General features: G+C 42.9%; 1 protein-coding gene across 9 annotated transcripts in view; it reads left to right on the plus strand.

Annotated features, from left to right (window-relative positions):
- Window positions 1-21,410, plus strand: part of AFF3 (ALF transcription elongation factor 3) — a 573,659-nt gene that overhangs the window by 291,234 nt on the left and 261,015 nt on the right. For all 9 annotated transcript variants that reach the window (XM_070573486.1, XM_070573489.1, XM_070573490.1 and 6 more), the window contains one exon: window positions 1,545-1,592. In XM_070573486.1, the coding sequence (XP_070429587.1) occupies window positions 1,545-1,592 (48 nt within the window). The remainder of the gene's footprint in view (window positions 1-1,544; window positions 1,593-21,410) is intronic.

The following is a 21,410-nucleotide window of genomic DNA, read 5'->3' on the forward strand; positions in this document are numbered from 1 at the left end:
TGCGAATCAGGAGTCCTGTATTCTGGTCCAGGCTCTGCTGTTACGTGGCTTGAGGCAATCATGTAAACTTTCTGGGCCTCAGTTGGGAGACTTGGACCTGCCCTCTATTTCTGGGCAGGAGAAAGTCTCAACCATGTGTGGGGCCTTTTTAAGCCTCACATATCTTCATTCCCCCTGGCCCCTTACCCAGTATGAAGGGTCAAATATTTCCGGCAGAATCCTCTCCCTCCAGGAAAAGCGGGTGGAGTGCCGTGCACAGCGGGGCTGGGAGTGCAGAGGAGCCCTCCTCGGTGGAGCCTTTGCTGTCTCCAAAGATCCTAGAGTGATGGTGATAGGCCTCACCTTCCTGAGAACTACAGGAAGTAGATCATTCATTTCTTGGCACACTGTCCACTAGCAAATGGTTACTGAGCACACTCAGGACTGTGTGAAGCACCGTGCTGAGAATCACAGAGCCTCTGAATTGTGGAGTGTGTGTTCTAGAGGGAGGAGAGATGGTTGAAGAGTTAATTATTGAATGGCAATTGTGGTGAGTACTGTGAAGAAGTGAGTGCTCCAGGTCAGGGACGCCTGCTCTGAGGAAATCACGACTGGCCTGCAGTCTGAAGAATGACTTGGAATTAACTGGAAAAACTGGGAAGGTGCAGATAAGCATTCCTGGAGAGTGGACTTTAGAGAAGAGATTGTGAAGAAAGCCTCATTCTAGGACGTCATGCTCAGCTGTGGTCAGTATCACTGAATTACAAGGCCAAGGGAAGCATCTCCCTGAGACCACAGTTGGCACTTGTACTAGCAAATGCTGCTCTCATGTCCCCACAGAACTGCCTCCTGCTTTCCAGGCTATGTAACCAACATAACCACATAGCATCTCTGGAACTTAAAATGCTCCCCAGAGTCAGCTGTGACATGAAGCCACCATTCCTCAGAGCCCTTAACATCTCCACAGCACAGGGCAGCGTGGCTTACAGAACAAGTGGCTCTGGGGTATGACACCCAGCGTGCCGTGCAAATGTTGAGAGGATGTTTCTCCTTTTGGTCTTTCAGTTTTCAGGCCATCAAACCAGTAAATCTAGGCTTTGAGGACAGTAAAACTACCAGACTTTTACTTAAGCTGTAGCAGCTGTTGTAATCGGCAGGGCCCTTGCGTGTATTTGGTGAGTGAACTGGATCCACTTTTGCAGTGGAGGCCGCGTTTCCACACTTTGATGGAGCCCAAAGTAGACAGAGCTCATAGCTGCCGGTCGTGTGCTGTACTCCTAGGAGCCTGCCCACTTACAGTCAGCGTGGTTAGAGGGCCCAGAGCTGAAACTCTGGGGCATGTGCCATGCTCCTGGGTGGCCTGGCCTCGTGCAGCAGTGAGGGGAGGGAGAGCAGGCATAGCCATGATGGGAGCTACCCCATTAAGGGAAGGAGCTCATCAGTAAGTCCCAGTTTAGGCGTTCACCCAGTCCAAACTCTAAGTTGGGAAGCTTATGTGTCATCTTTTCTTTGTAACTGTAAATCTATTCTATCAGGCTTAACCTTTTTTTTTTCTTTGCTTTCAGGAGAGTAGATCTGGAGAAACCAACAGCTGTGTTGAAGAAATAATTCGGGTAAGGATATTCCTTTACAAATCTTATCAACTGGTTTGACGTAGATTTCAAATAGCAGGAGGCATGTGACTCCCTTGTCAAAGGGAGCCCATTGTTTGTTTGTTGTTTGACTTTTACCTTTTCTGAGGATAATTCCATGAATTGCCTAAATGACGCTTTACAAAACAATGCTTCTTTTAGAAATCTAGGAGCTACACCTCAATCTCTTGCCTTTGCATTGGCTGAGGTGACACTGTATTAAAGTGATCAGCTGGAAGACAGAAGAACACAGTTGAGATGAAAAATATGGTTGTGCTCACATTTGGATGCCCCCATTAATCACTCTCCTATTTAAAAGCATCCTTTAATAGTCTGTACTTTCCAGTCAAGCAGGGGTTGCCTTGTTATTTTTCTCCTAAACTCAATTAGAATCAGTAGCACTCTGACAAAGAGGTAAAGCTCAGTGTCTGAAAATTTATTTCTATATTGTTTTGCATGTTATTATTTTGCCTGTTACTCTCTGTGAACCTGTCCTTTTCATCATTGTCATCTCTAGTAGATACCGCCCATGAACCAGTTTCACACTCAAATTCACTTAGGTTGGGCTGTTCTGCCATATTAGTGTTTTCCTGAGTGTCCAAACTTGTAATCAGGATGTTGTCTTCAACCCGTGTTTTTTCTTCACTCGTATTTTTTCAGGGAAGTAGCTTAATAATTTGTAGTTCTTAGAAAGCTGATATTAAAAACAAAACAAATTAAACCAGATGGTATGGCAACTCTCTATAAAGAAAAAAATTTTATTTTAATATGTTTCTAACTTTTGGACATCCTACACACTTTTTCTTGAATTGCTAGTGAATCACAGTAATATAATTATTTGGTTTAAAACTTTACATTAACCATAAAATTGTTTTCAGAAGCAAGATCTTTTTTTCTTCCTCAGAAGCATTATTTCATTAAAAAAAAATTAACTCTCAAGTTGACCAAAATAATTGATTGAAGTTTGATTTGTTGAATTCATAATGATTTTTGTTTTTCTGGCAGAGATTTATATAGAAAACAGTTGTCAAAGTGGGTAGCTTCATTTCTGGCTTTTAAGGATGTGTTAAAATACATATTGTAATTTATACCTGTATTGTCTCCATCCTGGGGCTTTGTTTCAGAGTAAACAACAGATAGTGTAAAATGCTGCTATATTTTTCCTTTTTTCTCTTTCAGTGTACTTTCATGTTTGAGGTCCAAATATTTAATGTTTAAGCCATCTTCCTTTGATTGGTTGTGGTGTTTATATCTGCAAAGTGATAATACCGGAACACACCAATCCCCCCTTTGGTGTTGTTATTTAAAAAACCCTATGCCTTATTATCCTTTCTTATCTTTTCTGAGGAGATGGAAGAAATCTGTCATTTGACTGTTCTTTTCCAAGCTCCAAGCAGGCTTGAAGTTTGAATAAGAGCTTGAGTAGTTCACACACCAAAAGGGTATGGTTTAGTAATGTAAGATTCACTTAAAATAAAACTGAATGCTGCAATCAAGAGGTTAAAGCATTATTTTTTGTCTTAAGAGAACTGGTGAGAGCCTTATAACCCTGGCCCCACTCCTCCCTTCCCACGATACATCCATACCACTGGCGCTGCCTCCTTGAATCAGCCATGGAACAAAAGGGAAAACCTGAACCAGACAGTTGATTTGTATATGCAAGGTTAAGGGTAGTGGAGATAAGGACTTCATTAGAAGACAGCTGAGCTCTCTCTAAGTTCCACTCTTCCTAGAGCCCAAGGAGAGTAGTCCAGGATGGAAGGGAGTGTAGAGTTGGAGGAAACAGAGGTGATGGTGGTGCTAGTATTGTCCAGGAGAACTGTTTCCTCTCTTTCTTCACCTGTCAACCTAAGGTAGTAGTAATAGTAGTAGTTGGTATTTAGGGAGCTCCTAGAGGATCCGGTCAGTGTCCCCAGTTTTGCCTGGAAAGTTTTTCTGGCCGTCCTCTGCCTTACTCACAGGAGTCATTCTCCAGGATCATTTTACTCTCTTATCTTGAGCATGTCCTCTCCTCCTTCTCAGTTACAGCCTGTTTTATTTGTTGTGTATGTGTCACACATCAGTGTTCTTCCCACCCTGTGACCCCAATGTCTGGACTTTAGAATTCATAGTTTTGTTGAATGAACAGATAAATGAGTGAGTAAATGAAAGAATTCTCTAAAGGAGAATGATGAACATCATTGCGGCGGCTCACAAGCAGATTCCATTTGCTAAAATCACGGACAGGATGTGTTGGCCTTTCTGATGCTGGGTTCCCATGGGTAGTCTTTGTGGAGCCCAATTTTCCTTATCAGTTTCTCTCCCCTTACGATCAGCTCAGGTAAACCTGATGTGGTCGAGGTCACCAGAGGTACTTGTTACTTGCAGCCATTGTATTCAAGTGATGGCTCTCTCTTGTTGTGGACGAAGAGCAGGGTCATGAAAAATACATTCAACTGATGAAAGTTGAGATGTTCATTTAACAAGTGTTAGCATGCCATTTCCATGTGGGAGGTACTGGGAGCACAATAGTGGTACAAAAGGACATGACCCCTTGCCCTCTTGGAACTGACAATGTGCTGGAAGAGATAGATACTAAGTCTGTTAAAATCTCATAAATAAATGTGTACTGTTAATAGTGATAAATACTCAGGGTTTTATGAGAACTTACTGTAGGGTACGTGACCTAGTTTTAGATCAGGAACAGCTTCCCTGAGGAAGCACCAGTTGAACTAATAGTGGGAGGGTGAATAGGAAATCAGCCTAAGGAGAAGAATGGTGAGGGTTCCCCACAGAGGAAATGGACGAGCTTTGCTTATCAGAGACCCAGAAAGGCCAGAGAAGACCAGAGTGGCTAGAGAGTATGCAGATAAAGCTAGGCAGGAGAGGCAGGAGAAGCCAAATGATGCTGTGCCTTCTCAGCCACGTTCAAGATCCTTTAAGCACAGGGGGACCATGGAAGGCTTTGAGCATTGAGTGATGTGGTCAGATTGGCAACTTGAATGCACCACTCTGGCTGCTGTGGAGAATGGATTGAGGGGAAGAAAGAGGGGTGGGAGGCTATTGCAGATGTCCAGATGAGAGATGCTTTGTGGGGCACTCACAGACACGGGAACGTTGAGGGAGATGCTGGGGAGGGAGGAAATCATAAATTAATTTTTAGACATGTTGAGTTTGAAGTGCCTTTGAGACATTCAAGTAAACATGGAGAATATAAATGAACATACGTGGGTCTGGAGCTCAGAACAGAGGTATGAGCCGCAGGCCAACATTTTGGATTAATTAGCATGGTAGTAATGGGTAAAGCTGCCTGGAGAGAGACTGGAGACCTAGGAGCAATGAGAGTTTGAATTCCATTTAAAGGCCAAGGAAAGGAGGATCTGCTGGCAAATGGAAGTGGGAGAGGGAGACTAGAGAAGTTGAGGGAAAATTAGGACAGTCAAAGTCATAGAATGCAGGAGTGTCAGGCTCAACAATGCTCAGCATTTCTGAGAGGACAGGAGAGGTGAGAATTGAGAACCACCCAATGGACTGGACAATAAAAACTTTACTGGTGACCTTATTGAGTGCTTTTCCTGTGGAGGAGAGGGGACAGAATCCAGACTAGAAAAAAGGGAGCAAGTGGAGTCAGTGAGGTGAGAGACCTCTTGCGAGGGAAGGCCGTTGCTTCTGTTCAGGTCCCTTTCTATAAGCAATAAATCCTATTTACAGTAACGACCACCATCATTCACCGAATGATGAAGAGCTAACGTTTGTTGAACACTTGATATGTGTAAGGCACTACTCTAAGTTCCTTGCCTGTCATTCAACCATCACAGCTGCCCCATGAGGTCAGCACCGTTAGCAACCCCATTTTACAGACAAAGTAACTGAGATGAGGAGGTTAAACACAACTCCCCCATGGTCACACAGCTAGTAAGTAGTAGAGCTGGCATTTTAACAAACACTGTCTGGCACCAGCACCCCCTCTCTCCTGGCTACTATATGTCTTATTCAGTGAAGAGGTCCCCCTGGCTCACAAGTGAAACCACCCAGGCATTTTGCTGTGAGAGGGAGGGTTCCGTTTCCATGTGTTTGCGATTCGGAAGTGCCAGATCATGCCTTGTGCATTTGACACACAGAGGTTTTATGGCCAACGTTACCAACCTCATCTTTAAAATTCTTTTTTCCTCTCCTCTGTCTTATTTTTGCTGAGGTAACTGTTTTCAAGTCATTTGAATATTACATTATGTTCTAAAGTGCAATTATTTTTTATTCTTCTTCAGAGAATTTTAATCCTGGGACCTAATAAATCTGTGTATTATTGGAAAATTCACTTAACCAAGGGAGAACTTCTAACTGAGTTCTGTGAAGATGGGTGATAAGGGCTGGAAGCCCTCACGGCTGACATATGTTTGTAACAGACAGTTTTCTAAGTTACACTGTATTTCATCCTTAAAGGTTCCAGTGCTGTAATACATAGGTGCTTTTCGTAGCATTATCCATTAACGTAGAATGGCATTAACATTTGTTCAGCAAATAAAATCCGTTTACAACTTAATGGGGTTGTGCAGGGCTGGAATCTAGGATGCACAAATTTTATGCAAGGCGGCTCTAGATGGCAGTTGCTGAGGGGCCCTACTCATAACACATGAACCCCTGTAATAAGAGACCGGGGTTTGAGATTCTGGTTTGGACTTGAGGGATGAATTTAGAGACGATTTCAGCGCAATATCTGAGCAGATTACCTTCTTGGCTTTCATCTTTAGTCACTAATTTAATTCCAATTTCCTGTGAAATATTCATAGTGAATATTTGCATAGACTTGCGTTTCTGGTTATACAAAGGGGGTAACTGGTACTTATGTAAATTTTGGAGCCTCAAACCAGTTTCCTGATGCTAAAATTGGACAGACTTCCAGCAAATAAAGGGAACTCCTTTTCCACGGTTTTCTAGAAACTGAGGAGCCTCCTGGATGAGATTTCCAGTTGTGATCTTGGGAGACCTCTGGGTGAGGAGACAGTTGAGAGCACTGTCATATGCAGTGCACATCCTTGTGGCCCCTCACATGTTCAGACCCTGGATGGTGGGCCGAGAGAAGCCCCGTGCTTCACTGTCTACGTGCTCTGTAACCCAAATGAAAATGTATTAGCCACTCTGTGGAGAAAGGAGAGCACAAAGGCAGGACTGCTGCTAAGGGCCCTATTTGGGTCATTCGCAGAGCTGGACCCAGGGTGGACCTCTTCTGCTTCAGACCAGACGGGCTTTTTCTAGCTCATGCTGTTTCCTTTATACATTTTTTCATTTGTTTCAAACAGTAAAGGTTTTGTTAGTGATAAAATGCAGCCCACAAACAGCACAATCAATCTGGGTGTAACTGTAGAGGAGCCCCATTAATATATCCCATTACTTGTTGTAGTGAAGTGAAATCAAGGTGAAAGTGAGCCTGATGTAGGCCTAGAGAAATTCACCGTGCAGAACCTACAAGTCTCATCCAAGATAAATTAGTTTCGCTTGGTAGTGTTTTGTTTTGATTTTTCTTTTTGCGTTTGGCCGTCTGAATGGACAGAAACAGAAATACCAAATTTATATCTTATTTTACATCTGTAGATGCATGTTTAATAGATGTCATTTTATTAGTCCTTTTGGCCGAAACCGAAAGTCCTACTTAAATGGTTCTACTTCTGCCTGCCAAGGGCGTCCTACTGCTGTAAGGAGCATCCAGCCTCCTCTGTTTCAGGGCCATTTGGCTACGCTCTGTAGACTTTGCGGTGACTCCAGAGGTGTTCAGTTTCTAACAGAGCTGGGACAAGAGACCACTCTAATGCAGAATCTGTTCCGAGTCCAGAGGCTTTGGGGTGATGGCCAAAGAAACCGCAGAGGTCTGGAAGCTCCTGCTGGAATGAACAGCTTTGCCTTTGTGCATTTACCTGTCTCATTCTGTTGCACATCATTACAAATCACAAAGGCACATACAGAACCACGGGGGAGGAAGACCAAGGGACTGGCAGCAGCCTAAGTAGCTGACGGTCTGTGGGAGCATACTCTCTGCCCTAACGGTAAAGGGTGAGTTCTGATACCTTAGCGGGTATCTTTTCTTGGGTGTTCATCAGTATTTTACTGTGAACTGCTGACTGGAAGAAAGGAAGAGGTATACAAATAGTGTCAACAAAAGCTAGATGCCGCTGGATGCCATGGAAGCTGACACTTCCTGCTGCACCCAGGCTGGTAAAGACTAGGAAAAGTACAGAGAGGCGTGTCAGCTAGCTGGAGTGCATGATGGGCTGGGTTTCTGGCAATGTCAAAGACACAGCCTCAGTTTCTCATGAAGATACTTGGAGAACTTCAGCACTGCTTTAGAGGACCAAGGCATTAAAAATACTTGATTTTTTAAGTTTTCTGTTGCTCTAGCCTTGCAAGGTATGTCAACAGAACAAAGAAATGATGAGGCTGAATATAACTCAAAAAGAATTAGATTTACTCAGTGCCTCAGAACGCCTGCCAGATGCGCAGGAGGGACCCTGCAGTTGCTTATGGGATGAGTGAGTTAGAGAGAGAATGTGGGGGAGAAAACAAATATAGATGCACTCCTTTCCGTACCAGTGCCCCTTTGAAAGATGGTTTGCAGAGTCCAGCCCCAGCAACACAGGAGTGCAGAAGGGTGGGACGGAAGTAGTCACCTTGCTGGCACAGAGCATATGGGGTCCAGTGGACTACACAGTGTCACTGGTATAGTCCACCGAGGTTTCCATGGCATCTGCACAGGGTTTTGCTTCTTTATATTTCAGCAAGTCTTCGTTTTCAGAAAAATAAGGGCTTAAAGTTGGATGATATAGAACGAAAAGGACAAATTCTTATCTTTTTTCCATGAATGAGGTTTACCATTACAGTATTGTTTATTTTACTATATAGAGTTGAAAATATTAATACATGTAAAATTATAATACCTGATAATATGTTCCAATGTATAAATTCCCCCAGGGACATACTTATTTTTAATCTGGGTATCTCTTAAATGCTATTCTCCAAGAACAAAATGCTAATGTTGACTACTAGCCAACCAACTTGCTTTCTTCCTGTACTGAATTTATTTAATAGAATCAGTGAAATTTTATTTTTTCTTCTTTTCTTTCTTGTTTCTATACTTAAGAATAATATATGCATATATGTTCGCCAGACTTTGAAAGACTTACTGAGCATCAGAGCTGAAAATTATTTGTGGAATTATTATGTGTTAAGTCATTCAACAAAGAATATTTGAGTGCTAATTAAGCATAAAAACATTACAATATTTGCTAAAGTAATATTAATATTTAAAATATGAAGGCAAATAAGATTCCTCTTGTTTATTTACAAAAGTGATTTTAGAGTGTGGATGTGTGTATGTATGTCTGTGTCAGAAAGTTTGTAGCATGAAGCGTCCTGTGACCTTCTTTACCTCTACCCTATATTTTTTGGTTTTCTCTCTGACCTAGAAATTCTGTCAGGCAGCTGGTCCTTGCAAACAGATCCTCAGATACAAGTCACTGAAGACCTCTCAGTATCATTACTGCCCCCATCAGATTCCCTAAGGACACTGCCATCTTTCTCCCAGAAAGCTTGCCAGTTTCAGCCTGTGGCTGGCACAGCCGTGGGTGAGGCATTGCCCTCCTCTGAGAAGGGTCCCTCTGTTGACAGTTCTCGCACTCTCTGCCCCCACCAGCAGGGCACCATTGTGCTTGGTCCCTTGTCCATTCTTAGAGCCCGCGCCATCCCTGTGTCCCTGCAGGACTTCCCGATGGAGCAGTGAAAGCTTCTCTCTAGCAGCTGGTGCTGGAGGCTGGATCACAGACCCCTCCAGGGAGCCAGCCAGTTGTGCCGCTGCTTTATGCCGAGTCCCACTTCTAGAGCGGGATCACAGTAGCTGGACTTGCTGTCTCCCTTAAAGAGGGACTTATTCCTGCTGGGGCTCGCTGTCAACACGGTATGCACCAAGCATTATTGACTGGAGGGGTCCTCCTATCCACTCACCTGCGCTGGGTCGGCGTTTCTCAACCTTATTTCATGGTCATCCTCCTAGGCAACTTTTTTGACACTCTTTTCCTAATCGCTCCCTCATGAAATTGTAGTACCACAGATATACTGTACAACTATTTATGTATGGCATGTGTATTTGTATTTATACAGAGAGAGTAGGACTTCATCCCCAAAAACCAGTTTTATCTGCTTAGTCAAATCCTCCCCATTTGCCACACACCTCTGACACCAGCATCTCCTTCCCACCCTCAACAGGAACCTCACCTTCTCTGTCACTGAGGAGACAGATGCTATTAGTAGGAAGTCCCAGCCTGCTTGCTTCATTCAGTCAATGTGCCAGGCTCTGTTCTAGGCACTGGGGTACAGCAGTGAACAGAGCAGGCATAGACTCCACCTTCCCAGGGCTCCTGTGTTCCATTCTGCTGGCGGACCTGGAAACTTACCCAGATGTCACCCACCCCTGCCTCCTTCCTTCCTAAAATTAAAGAAGCATCCCCCCTCCCACTTTGGGCTAATCCCTCTACCTAATTGGCTTTGGAGCCGATCCCCCACTGCAGCCAACTCAGGAGCTGGCAAGCACCTCCTCTCCCTTAGGTCTCCTCTAAGCTCTATCGCTCCACAGCTTCTTGTCCTCAGAGTAAACATGTACACGTTCTTTCCATCTTTAAAAATAGTTCCTTCATTGCTGTATTCCTTGTGGCTCTTTCCTCCTTCCTCGGCAGAAAAGTCCCCCTGTCTGGCCAAAGTCCCTCTGTGCCGTCACTTCCATTTCCCATCAACACACTGCTGTCTGCAGTCTCCCCTACCACGCCCCTGAAGCAACTTGGACCGTGGTCACCACCCCCAGCTGGGGTATCGCTAAGCACAGAAACCATTTCCCATGGGATCTCTTGGTGGGCATTCGCTGCTACTGACCACAGGTTCCACCTAAAATGCTCATGCCTTGGCGTCCCTCACACCATACTCGCATGGGTTTATTCCCCACTCGGTGGTCATTTCTTCTTGGTGTACTCTGTGGTCTCCTCTTCCTGTAACTGTCCCTTAGATGTTGTGTCTTCCGGCTTCTGTCCCAGCTCTCTTCTCTTCTCACAGGCTAGTTTCACTGGCTTCTGTTAACCTCTGTGCCCTGATGACTCTCAAGTGTGTATCTCGAGCTCAGCTCTGGTCCCTCGGTTTCATGCTCACCAGTGCAGCCGCCCCCACATTGCTCCACTTAGATGTGTCGTGGACATCTCCACCCTCATGTCACCTCGAACCTTCACTGGTTTTTCTTCCAGCATGGGTTGTCCTCATTCACCCGGCTGCCCAAGCTGTTGGCTCCTCTCCCTCGCTCTCGCCACAGTCAACTCCTCACCAAGTCTGTCAGTTCTGTCTCCTGAATCCCACTCAAATGGGTACTTCTCTCCATCCCCTGCCACCCTCCTTGTTCCGTCCACCATCCTTTCCCTCCTAGATTACCCTGGAGACTCCCTTGCTGGCCTCCTGCCTGCTTCCAGCCAGCCCTCTACGATGCAGCAGAATTAGCTTTCCAAAGCAGAAGTTTGCTTAAAACATTTTAGTGGCTCCCTCTGGGATCAGAATACAGTCACATTCCTGGATGTGGTCTGCAGAGCCACACATGCTCTATCCCTGTGGTGTTTCAGCCTCATCTTTCACCACTGCCCACTTCACACTCTGTCCTCCACTCCTGCAAGAGGGGTACCACCGCTCTTTCCCTCACCTCTTAACTGAGGCTTAACTCATGCTCTTCCCTACCCACAGAACACACTCTGTCTATCCCTGACCTCAGATTCAGCTATTTCCTGTGTATCTTCCAAGCCTCACTTGAGATGTCAAGGGAGCTCCAGGAAGCCTTCCTGGTTCCCAGAGTCTGAGTTAGGTGCTCCCCTTCTGTATTCCCCAGGCACCCTTTATTCTTATCACAACACTTATTACCCTGAGTCATAATGGTCTTTCTGATCCCTCATTAGGCTGTACCCAGCTATCTCCAGGGGCTAGCAAAATGACTACCACATAATGGATGTTTAATAAATACTGAATAAATGAATGAAGACTAATGAATGGATGACTTTGACCTTTTGCTCAATGTCTGTTCTTACTGTCCACCCTGTTGTTCCTTCCAATCCTGCAACAAAAAGGTTCAGGTACTGTCCCCCTAAAACACCAGCTAAGGATGGCTGAGACTGTTGTGTTACCGGGAGCGTTAGCGTATATTCTACTGTTAACACAAATGCAGGAGACATGAAAACCCACCTCCCAACTCGCGAGGGTTGGAAGTGAAAAGGAATCCGGCAGCTCTTGCTGGTGTACACACCAGGAAAGCTTGGACCTTTTGTATCTGCCACTTGTATTCTGACTATCTTTCATGAGACCGAGTTTTTCATTCTGATAGATAATGAGTGTAATGTACAAGCTGAAGAAATCAAGATAATAAATTTGCAGGGATAATTTGGTTAATTACCATGTTGCTGCTCATAGAATCAAGGGCTGAAAGTCAAAGCAATTTCCACTGCAAATGTGCTCTGTGAAAGGCAGTTCTTAGAACAATTACAACACGTCTACCCAAAAGGATCAACTCAAGACATACATTTTAAAATTGTATTTATTATCATGAAAACTGTACACAGTGTTCTCTGTTATTTTTTCAAATTGAAGGTTGTGAAATTACACTGATTTGCTGTAAATTACTATAGTACACATACAAGAATGTTTAAAATAATTTCTAAGATAGAGAATCATCATTTGAGGATTGAAGGGATATAGACCTTGAAAATTTAGAACATCTATCTAGATATTAATCATATATTTTAAATAAAACATAATTTCCTTTAGTTCTTATATTTATAATTACTTAGATCATTATAACTTTTAAAAATCTAAGATTTTAAAACTTATATTTAAACCTAATTTTTCTTTTGCCATTTCATTTATATGCTGTTTTATAAGTTCTGTTAACTTGATTTATAGGTATACAGTTCTTTTGTTTTTATGGTTGTTGGATGCAAGGAAATGTAAATATTTTTAAAATGTGGGGGTTGGAACACAGATATTTTCCATAACTTTTTGAACATGCTCCCATATTTATTTGCATGTTATTTTGTTCCGATTTTGAAGGCTGTCCACACAGCCCATAATTTCAGAATAGGTAGCCCAGTGTCAATATTCTTTAGCCTCTCAAATTAGCTATTTTTGAACATGAGGCATTTCTCCTTTTGCCCGTAGCCCCATTCCTGGGCCCACTTGTACCTCAGAAGTTCTGGAGAAGTGCTATGCTCAGTTCCACTGCTCAGCACCTCCACTTCCCTGGACCATCCCTCCACCAAGCACTGCTTTTCTAAACACCTTTAGTTTCTGGTGATACAGCAAGAAAGGTGTGCCTCTTCCTGTGTCTCCACATATTAGGTTTGAAAATAATTGTCATGTGCTAACACTAGCTGATTTATTTTATTTATTATAGCTTCCCTCCCTCCCCACTAAAAAGGTGTGCCTATTTATGCAAATGTCTATCTTTCTCTCTCCCCTGAATTTCCTGGAAGGTTACAGAAGTTGTAACCTATGGGCAGTTCACTGTTTATTATTACTACTTGTTCATTACAATGCTCTTATTTTAGTGCCTTGTTTTTTCATTGTAATTCTAAATAGACGTCTGTGGTTCTGTGGAATTAAAATTATTAAGGATGTTATATTCTACTACTTTTTTTTCTTGAGATTGGCACCTGAGCTAACGTCTGTTGCCAATCTTTTTTTTTTTCTTCTTCTTCTCCCCAAAGTACCTCCAGTACATAGTTGTATATTCTAGTTGTAGGTCTTTCTAGTTATCCTAGGTGGGATGCTGCCTCAACGTGGCCTGATGAATGGTGCTAGGTCTGCGCCCAGGATCCGAACTGGCGAAACCTTGGGCTGCTGAAGCGGAGCACGTGAACTGGGCCATGGGGCTGGCCCCTGCTTTTTTTTTAAAGTATTTTTCTGTGAACATTGATTAGGCTTCTGAAACCTGATTAAAAATCTTAAGATCAGCCTGCTTATTATTGACTTTTTACACATTAATTTAAAACTCTATTCCTCAGCTACTTGTCTTTTTAATAGTCTCAAATATAGATTTATTTCTGTATAGAAAGTACATATTTTTAAAAAATCACCCTGGGCTTCTATATTAATTAATTTAACATTATCAAAATACTTGTATCTGCATATTTAGTTTATGAGTCATTTTAGCTTTCCCTTCTCTGGGAGTAACTTGTGACCTAACAGAGTATTTTTGGTCAGTTTTTAAACGTGTTTTTTAATTCAGTTTAACAGTGTATCTCTGGGGATGGCATGGAGGAGCCAGGAAGGATAGGATTTTAAAAATAGAATCTTTAAAGTTAGCTAAAAATATTAGTACCATTTTTAAAAGATGACCAATCCCCCCAAAACCTGCCAAGGCTGCTTCTCTGGAAACCAGATTACAGATTAAGACCCTGGTGAGTCAAAGACTCAGCTTCCAATACCAAGGCCATTTGAAAACTCCGTTGAGTTCACCAGAGAGAAAGAGGACAGTGGGGAGGGGAAACCTAGCCACAGTGCCACGGAGGAGGTGCTGTTGCCCAGAAGAATGAGGTTCTGCAGGTTCTGTCCAGACAGTGAGGTTAAAAACCCCTCCTCTGGTCTGCAGAAGAAGCATTCATCATTCTGACTTTGTAACTTTCTATTTTCTTGTTTTTTCACTGAAGTCTCTCACTACCCCCTTCACAACCGCCCCCCCCCACCGCCCCCAACCCCAGACTCTGGAAAAAGGCAGAAAATGAGCGCGGAGTTCTTTTGGAGGTTCGCTAGTTATTGTTGTATGAAATGAGTAGCCCACTGTGATGCGAATAAAGACTCAGGAGCAGATTCCTAACGTGTTTAAAACAGTGTAGATGGAGGGGGAGGAGGGGTCATGGTAGCTGGAGTCTTCTAGAAAGATCCTCAGCAACCCTTAGATGGTTGAAATGATTAATCACTTCAGCACAAAAGAACACAAAAGGAGATTTGTTAAGAATAAGCAGGGGGCAGCGTGCTAGCCCCAGGGGTGACGTGCTTGTCTGCTTAATAATGTATTTTTAAAGTGTTTGCCACATCAAAAGCAAAGCACGTGCAAGTGGAGGAAAATGAAAAGAAAAGGCAGTGAGCAAAATATTTGGCGAATTGAACAAATGTTTAGGAAATCAGATCAGCAATCACTTTGGTTTGAGCATTTTTAAAATGCATTCCTTCACCCCACACTCCTGCCACCCCCAGTGTCTCAGCAGCACTGGGAAGCTCACAGTCCCTCCCAGGATGTGTGCCAGACCTTTTATCACTAACAACAGTCAAGAGCCGATCAAATCAGTATTGCACGATAGCCTCTCTTTCTTGGAGGTGCAGGGGTCTGAGTAGGCTCCTTGGACTAGAGCAAACTCCGTGAATTTAAGCAACAGGAACAATAATGGCAGCATCGCTTAATATGTACTGATGGCTCACTGTGCCCTTAACATCTATTAGCTTTTTGAATCCTCACAGTAACGCTGTATGATGTCACCCCCATATTACATAGGAGGAAACTGAGATGTACAGAGAGTAACACACAGCACTTCAGAGACATGGTTGGGGTTTAAACTCAGGTCTTCCAGACTCCAGAGCCCAAATTCATAAACACCATACAGTGTGATTTTTTAAAAAAATCTGAATATTTTCAAAACATAAGGCTGAGCAAATTCTTGTGGGGCTCCGTCAAGATTCTTGGGCTTGTACCACCTCTTTCTCATAGCCTTGGGGAAACGAAGGGATGCATCATAGCTGCAACTGTTGCTTCAGTGGGAAGAAGCTGTAGAGTCTGTGCGGAATTGGATTGAGGATTGCTGTGTGCCGTGTGGCACAAGGGGTGCACGGTGAGCCTAGAAATACCTTTGATGATTCCTTACAAGTTGATCTCGAGTGCGCATTCATGTGTAACCTGGTTACTGAGTAATGCGTCTTGAAGCACTGGATTCTTTTCTATCAGCCTGTGTTCTGCTGCCTTCTCTGGAGCTCTATGTTACTAACACCTCCTGCCCATATTACCCCTAGTAAGGGCAACAACAGCCGACGCTGTCCTCTCCCCCAGGAGAGGGGTGGGTAAAGATGGAAAGTCAAGAGACACCAAGAATTCCAGGTAGCAGAAGCCCCAGGACCCCTGACTGCACGAGTGTGAGTTTTCACAGGAACTTGAGCTTTTGAACCAGACACTCCTGGGTTCAACAGCTCCGCTGCCAACTGGCTGGGTGACATTGAACCAATATAGATTTCAAAACAGCACACGTTTTGCAAAGAAAAAAGCTATTGTTTTCTCTCATTATTTGATACGGTTGTAACACCTTTTGCTGGATTCGTTTGTGAATACATGTCTTAGTGAGTCAGCATGTCTAACAAAATGCTTTTATTCATTAAATGTTTCTGGAAGTAAATCAGTTTTGTAAATCTGTGATTGAAATAAACATTTTATTATGGAACTGATGACTGTTAGCTCTCCTTCATTAGGATAATCGAGTATTTTCAGATTCATTAAAGATGAGGTTCACTTAAAGAAGTTGCAATGTATAAAATCTACTTGTAGAATATTTGTAAGATTGCCTTTATTGCTAAGAAACAATTGCTTTCCTGAAGGATTCCTGGCTATCGGACAGGGTTAACCTAGGATTAATGGCAAACTTCCCCGAAGAATCTGCATAGCTGCTTACAGTTTCTTTACAATGTGACATTAATAGAAAACAAAGTGTTGGAAATCACTTTGCGTTTGATTGACAAACAATAAAATATAAAGACAAAGCTTCCTTGGAATAAAAATGAAAGCCAGTGGGACATTATAAATCACTTTACAAAAATGTAGTTTTTTATACAGCTGTTCAGGTGCATGTGCTAAGTGAGGGGACTGCAAAGGGAATAAATGCAGACGACACCCCCTGGTGGAACATTTGTTTGATAGGTGGTTGATAGCCTTTTATCTCTTTAAGTACAGTTAAAGTGCGTATTTAAATTTCTTTGCCTTCTTAGTTAATTGTAAAACTATGTTCATTTATGTCAACTTATGCCTGTAAGTTGCTTTTACAAGTATATGGTTATACCAAGTATGCCTAATTATGAATCAGATTACCCAGGCAAAGCAATTTTTATAATATACGTTCTAGTCTACTATGTTCCTAAAGATTCCTTTTGAGAACTCACAGAGGATTAAAATCATGCATAATGTCTAACTTATAGCGGTATTTTCACATTGAAATAAACTTCTAGATTGCTTGGAACAGCTGTCTTGCTTATTGGCAAGTGACAGAACCCTCCTACTTAAATATAAATTCTTTGCACATGAAGACTTATCCAGCTGAGGAGCGCAACGTAAAACTCAGAAATCCACTTGGATTTGAAAGGACAATGAATTAGAACAGTAGAAGTCTTCAAAGGGCTGGATTCAGAAAATCCTCAGCTCTTATATAGACCCTTAAAAGAAGATACAGGATTGGGAATGGGTTGACATTCTTATGGTATATATAAAGAATTTTGTTTCACTATTTTATTTTTTATTGACAGACAGATTCAATTTCAATTAGAATGAGATTGCCTACATTTCTGTATGATTTTGTAGCACCCAGCAATGGTCTTAACAAGTACTTGAATGATTTATTGAAAATCTAACTTCTTGAAAAAATTGACTCTTTCAATACTTAAAAACATTTTACATAGTTTCAAGTAGAGACATATTACTTGCCGAATTGTATTCAATGCCTTGAGGTATTGCTATTTAAAAATTAAGTGATTTCTAGGGTCAAGAAATGAGTAAGAGCTGGAATTTTACGTATAGAAAATTCATGTCTTCACAGGAACTCAAAGGCATCTAAAATTATAAACTTTGTTTTTATCTCTGATAGGAATCCGCTGTTGAGTGAATTAGGAATTTATAATGATACCTACAATTACTTGAAAATGAAGAACTGGGTGTGCATATTCAGCATAGTAAATAGTAAGTTGTCTAACAGATTTTCTTTTCTGCCTGTGGCAGCAGTAACATGTGCTTGACCCAGGCTGGTTGTGTAGCTCAAAGGAGATTAAGGATTGCACACACTTGGTAAAGTGCTATTAAAAACAGCAATGTTTCAGCTCAGAGCTACAGAAGGTAGAGAGCTGGAGAGAGGAGCACTGCTTCCACTCTTACAACAGGATAAAAGCTAGAGAAACAGCAAATTAACTACTTTGATTTAACCCATGAAAGAACTGAAGTCACAGGGCAAACAAGGAACCTGAAATATGAAGAGAGACAGTCACCTTCAGGAAGAAACAAGACCTGAGTATTTGCTTATATGAGATATCACCCAAAGCCATATGAATCAGAGAAGATTCAGCTAGAAACTTGTAATGAATTGCTGAAGGCGAATGTTGGCTCACAGGAGGGCACCACCTCCACCAGGCATTCATAGGAAGACCTGGGAGCATGCTGAGAAGCCTCTCCTATTGTGTTGGCTAGGGGAGGAGAAGAGCAGCCACTGCTGAACTTCCACCTGGACCCATCTCCTCTATCTCTCCCACTAATTAGAAGCCTTCATCTGCAGAAGAAGGGCACGAAACTGCCGCCTGAGAGTACTGGTAGATCTCCCTACAGCTGGGGGAGAAGAATGGCAACCAGCACCAAAACTCAACTCAGACCGTTCTAACTCCCCTGTCATTCCTCAGAACCAAAGCCTTACCCTTCATGGAGACAGGCAACCAAAATGCATACTGGAGTCTCTGAAGGAGGAGAACTGGAGAAAACAAAAAGCTCTGCTCCTGGGGAACGGGCAGAAATTTGTGCCACCTAATATTACACCTAGAGGAAGGAAGGCCACACCACCAAGACTCATGTTCCCAGTGCCTTCATAAAACCAAGGTTTAATCAGAACATCGGAGACCAAGTTCCCTCCTCAACTCTCTAAGCACCACACTAACGAGCAATGAGTAAAAGTAACAGTGGGATACAAGTAGGAGAGCTGTACAAAGAGAAGACCCAAAGCCAAATGGGGAGACTCATAGACAAGCTGAGAGAAAACTTCACATCCAGTCCCACCCCTGACTTAGAGTAACACAAACCTGCATGATAAAGACCTAACAGAAGGAAAGGTGTTTTCATCTCCAAGGGTAGAATGTGCTTACCTCAGAATCCGCTGTTCTATATGATGTGTTTGGCTTTCAGCAAAAACTTATGAGAGATATAAAAGGGCAAGAGAAAAACACAGCCTGAAGGGACAAGGCAGTCATCAGACCCAGAATCAGATGTGACACAGATATTAGAGCTGTTAGGGAACTTAAATGGCTACAATTAATATGTTAATGGCTCTTGAAGAAAAGTCAGACAGCTTGTAAGATTATATAGGTAATTTCACTAGGGAGATAGAAACTGTAAGAGAGAGCCACATGAAAAAATCTGAGAAATCAAAACACAGAGAAATGAAGAGTGTCTTTAATGGGTTCATCAGTGGACTGGACATGGTTGAGGAAAGAATCTGTGAAGACGAAGATAAGTCAATAGAAGTTACTCAGACTGAAAACAGAGAAAAATGTGAGGGGAAAAAACCATAACAGAGCATCCAGGACCTGCAGGATAATATTAAATGGTCAAACATTTATGTAGTTGGAATACCAGGAGGAGAAAAAAAGAGAACAGGGCAGAAGAAGCTATGGCCAGGAATTTTCTAAATCTAGTGACAGACACCAAACCACATATCCCAGAAGCTCAAGCTCAGAGGATACCTAGCAAGATAAATATGCACACACACAACGCACCCCACCCGAGGTATATCATATTCACACTGCTGAAAACCAATGACAAAGAGAAAGTCTTGAAGCCAGCCAGAGAAAAAGCCACATTACCAATGGAGGAACCAGGATAAGAATGACAGCAGACTTCCCATCAGTAACCAGGTGCGCAATAAGACAATGGAGTGACATCTTTAAAGGGCTGGGGAAGAACTGTCAACCCAGAATTCTCAGCAAAAATATTCCTCAAAAGTTAAACAGAAATAAAGTTTTTCAGACAAAAACTAAGGGAATTCATATTATTTAATGGATATAGAGTTTCAGTTTGGAAAGATGAAAAAGTTTTGTGGATGGACAGTGGTGATGGTTGCACAACAACGTGCATCTACTAACTGCCACTCAACTTAAACATGGTTAAAACGGTAAATTTTGTTATGTATATTTTACTACAATTAAAAAGTGCAGCTGTTCTATCCAATCTGTAGGCTGCAATCGTAGAGCAGCTCTGTTTTCGCTCTCGTTTGTGTCTTGAAACCCTTTTCATGGGCTACTTCTCCCCCTGCCCCTGAGTGAAATCTCAGTAGTTCGCACAGCTTTTCCAGACACTGGTAGATGATACTGAAGTCCTCCAGTCATTCTTAGTGACTAAAGTTTCATTTCAGTGATTTAAATCCCCAGTCACGGGGCATCATCAAAGCTCTGAACTTCACTGAAAGATTTTCTTCCCCCTATTCAGGCTTCCTTCAGGCCCGCATCCTAGGAGGGAAGGAAGAACATGTTGTTACTTCTCTATGTCCCTGGCTTGCACTTTTGTTTTTTTTCAGTTGTGGTTTCTGGATCCTCCAGGCTAGAGCTAGAGTGACAAAAGAGTGGTGAGGAGCCAAAGCAGTTGTACTTGGCTAGTCCGTGTGAACTGGCATTGGCCTTCTTGCAGCTTGGGCGTCTGTCTCTTTGGGAAAGAAAAACTATCCTTTCTCGCATGGGATTCTTTAGTGGTTCCAGAAAGATTTTCCCCACTGTGAACATCTACCTGTAACTCCTTAGATGAGGATAATGCCTCTCTTTCATTCTTCCATGTGACTCTTCTCTCCCTGTCCTTGCCCCAATCCAGCTTCTGCATCCAATGGTATATTTGTCTCTCTGTAGGTGGAAGTGCAGTCCACATTCCAACATAGCCTTCTGTGCTGCCACCCCAGGCCACTGTCAGCCATTCCCGTAGATTTTTCAGGCTTAAGTTGGGCATTGCCAAGCTCCCAGAGCAAATATAAAGTCCTCTGAGGGTTGTTGGAGTGCATGTGTGCCTGTGTGTGTGTGTGTGTGTGTGTGTGTGTGTGTGTGTGTGTTATAAAGGCCCCTTCGTGTAGGCTTGAGGTGAGGAAGAACCACCTCGCTTCCCCTCACCCACTTCAGAGGGGGAAGGAAAAATGTCACAGCACTACAGCAACTTTCTCCAAAGAACTTCTCTTTCTGGACCTCAGATGACAGTTGAACAAAAGGTCATAAAACTCTTTTGAGCTCCTCTCTTGCCAGCTTTGCCTTGCCTAGGTGTACCTCCTTTTGATTATTTGGTATCTCTTGTTTGTTCAAAATCATAAAACAAAGATCAAGTTACATTTTCACCTCCTGTTCAGTAGTACTCAATTTTAGCATGGCCAGGAGGTACATGTTTAGCTAGACGGTACGCTTCATAAAAGATTTACCACTGGGGCTGGCCCCATGGCTGAGTGGTTAAGTTCACATGCTCCGCTTTGGCAGCCCAGGTTTGCGCCAGTTCGAATCCTGGGCGTGGACGTGGCACCACTCCTCAGGCCATGCTGAGGCGGCGTCCCACGTAGTACAACCAGAGGCACTCACAACTAGAATATACAACTATGTACTGGGGGACTAAGAGGAGAAAAAGGGGGAAAAAAAAAAGAATCTTTAAAAAAGGAAAAAAGAGGGGTTGGCCCCGTGGCCAAGTGGTTAAGTTTGCACTCTCCGCTGCAGGTGGCCTAGTGTTTCGCAGGTTCGAATCCTGGGTGTGGACATGGCACTGCTCATCAAACCACGCTGAGGCAGCGTCCCACGTGC

Source organism: Equus przewalskii, chromosome 14 (genome assembly GCF_037783145.1).
Source record: "Equus przewalskii isolate Varuska chromosome 14, EquPr2, whole genome shotgun sequence".
NCBI classification, from domain to species: Eukaryota; Metazoa; Chordata; class Mammalia; order Perissodactyla; family Equidae; genus Equus; species Equus przewalskii.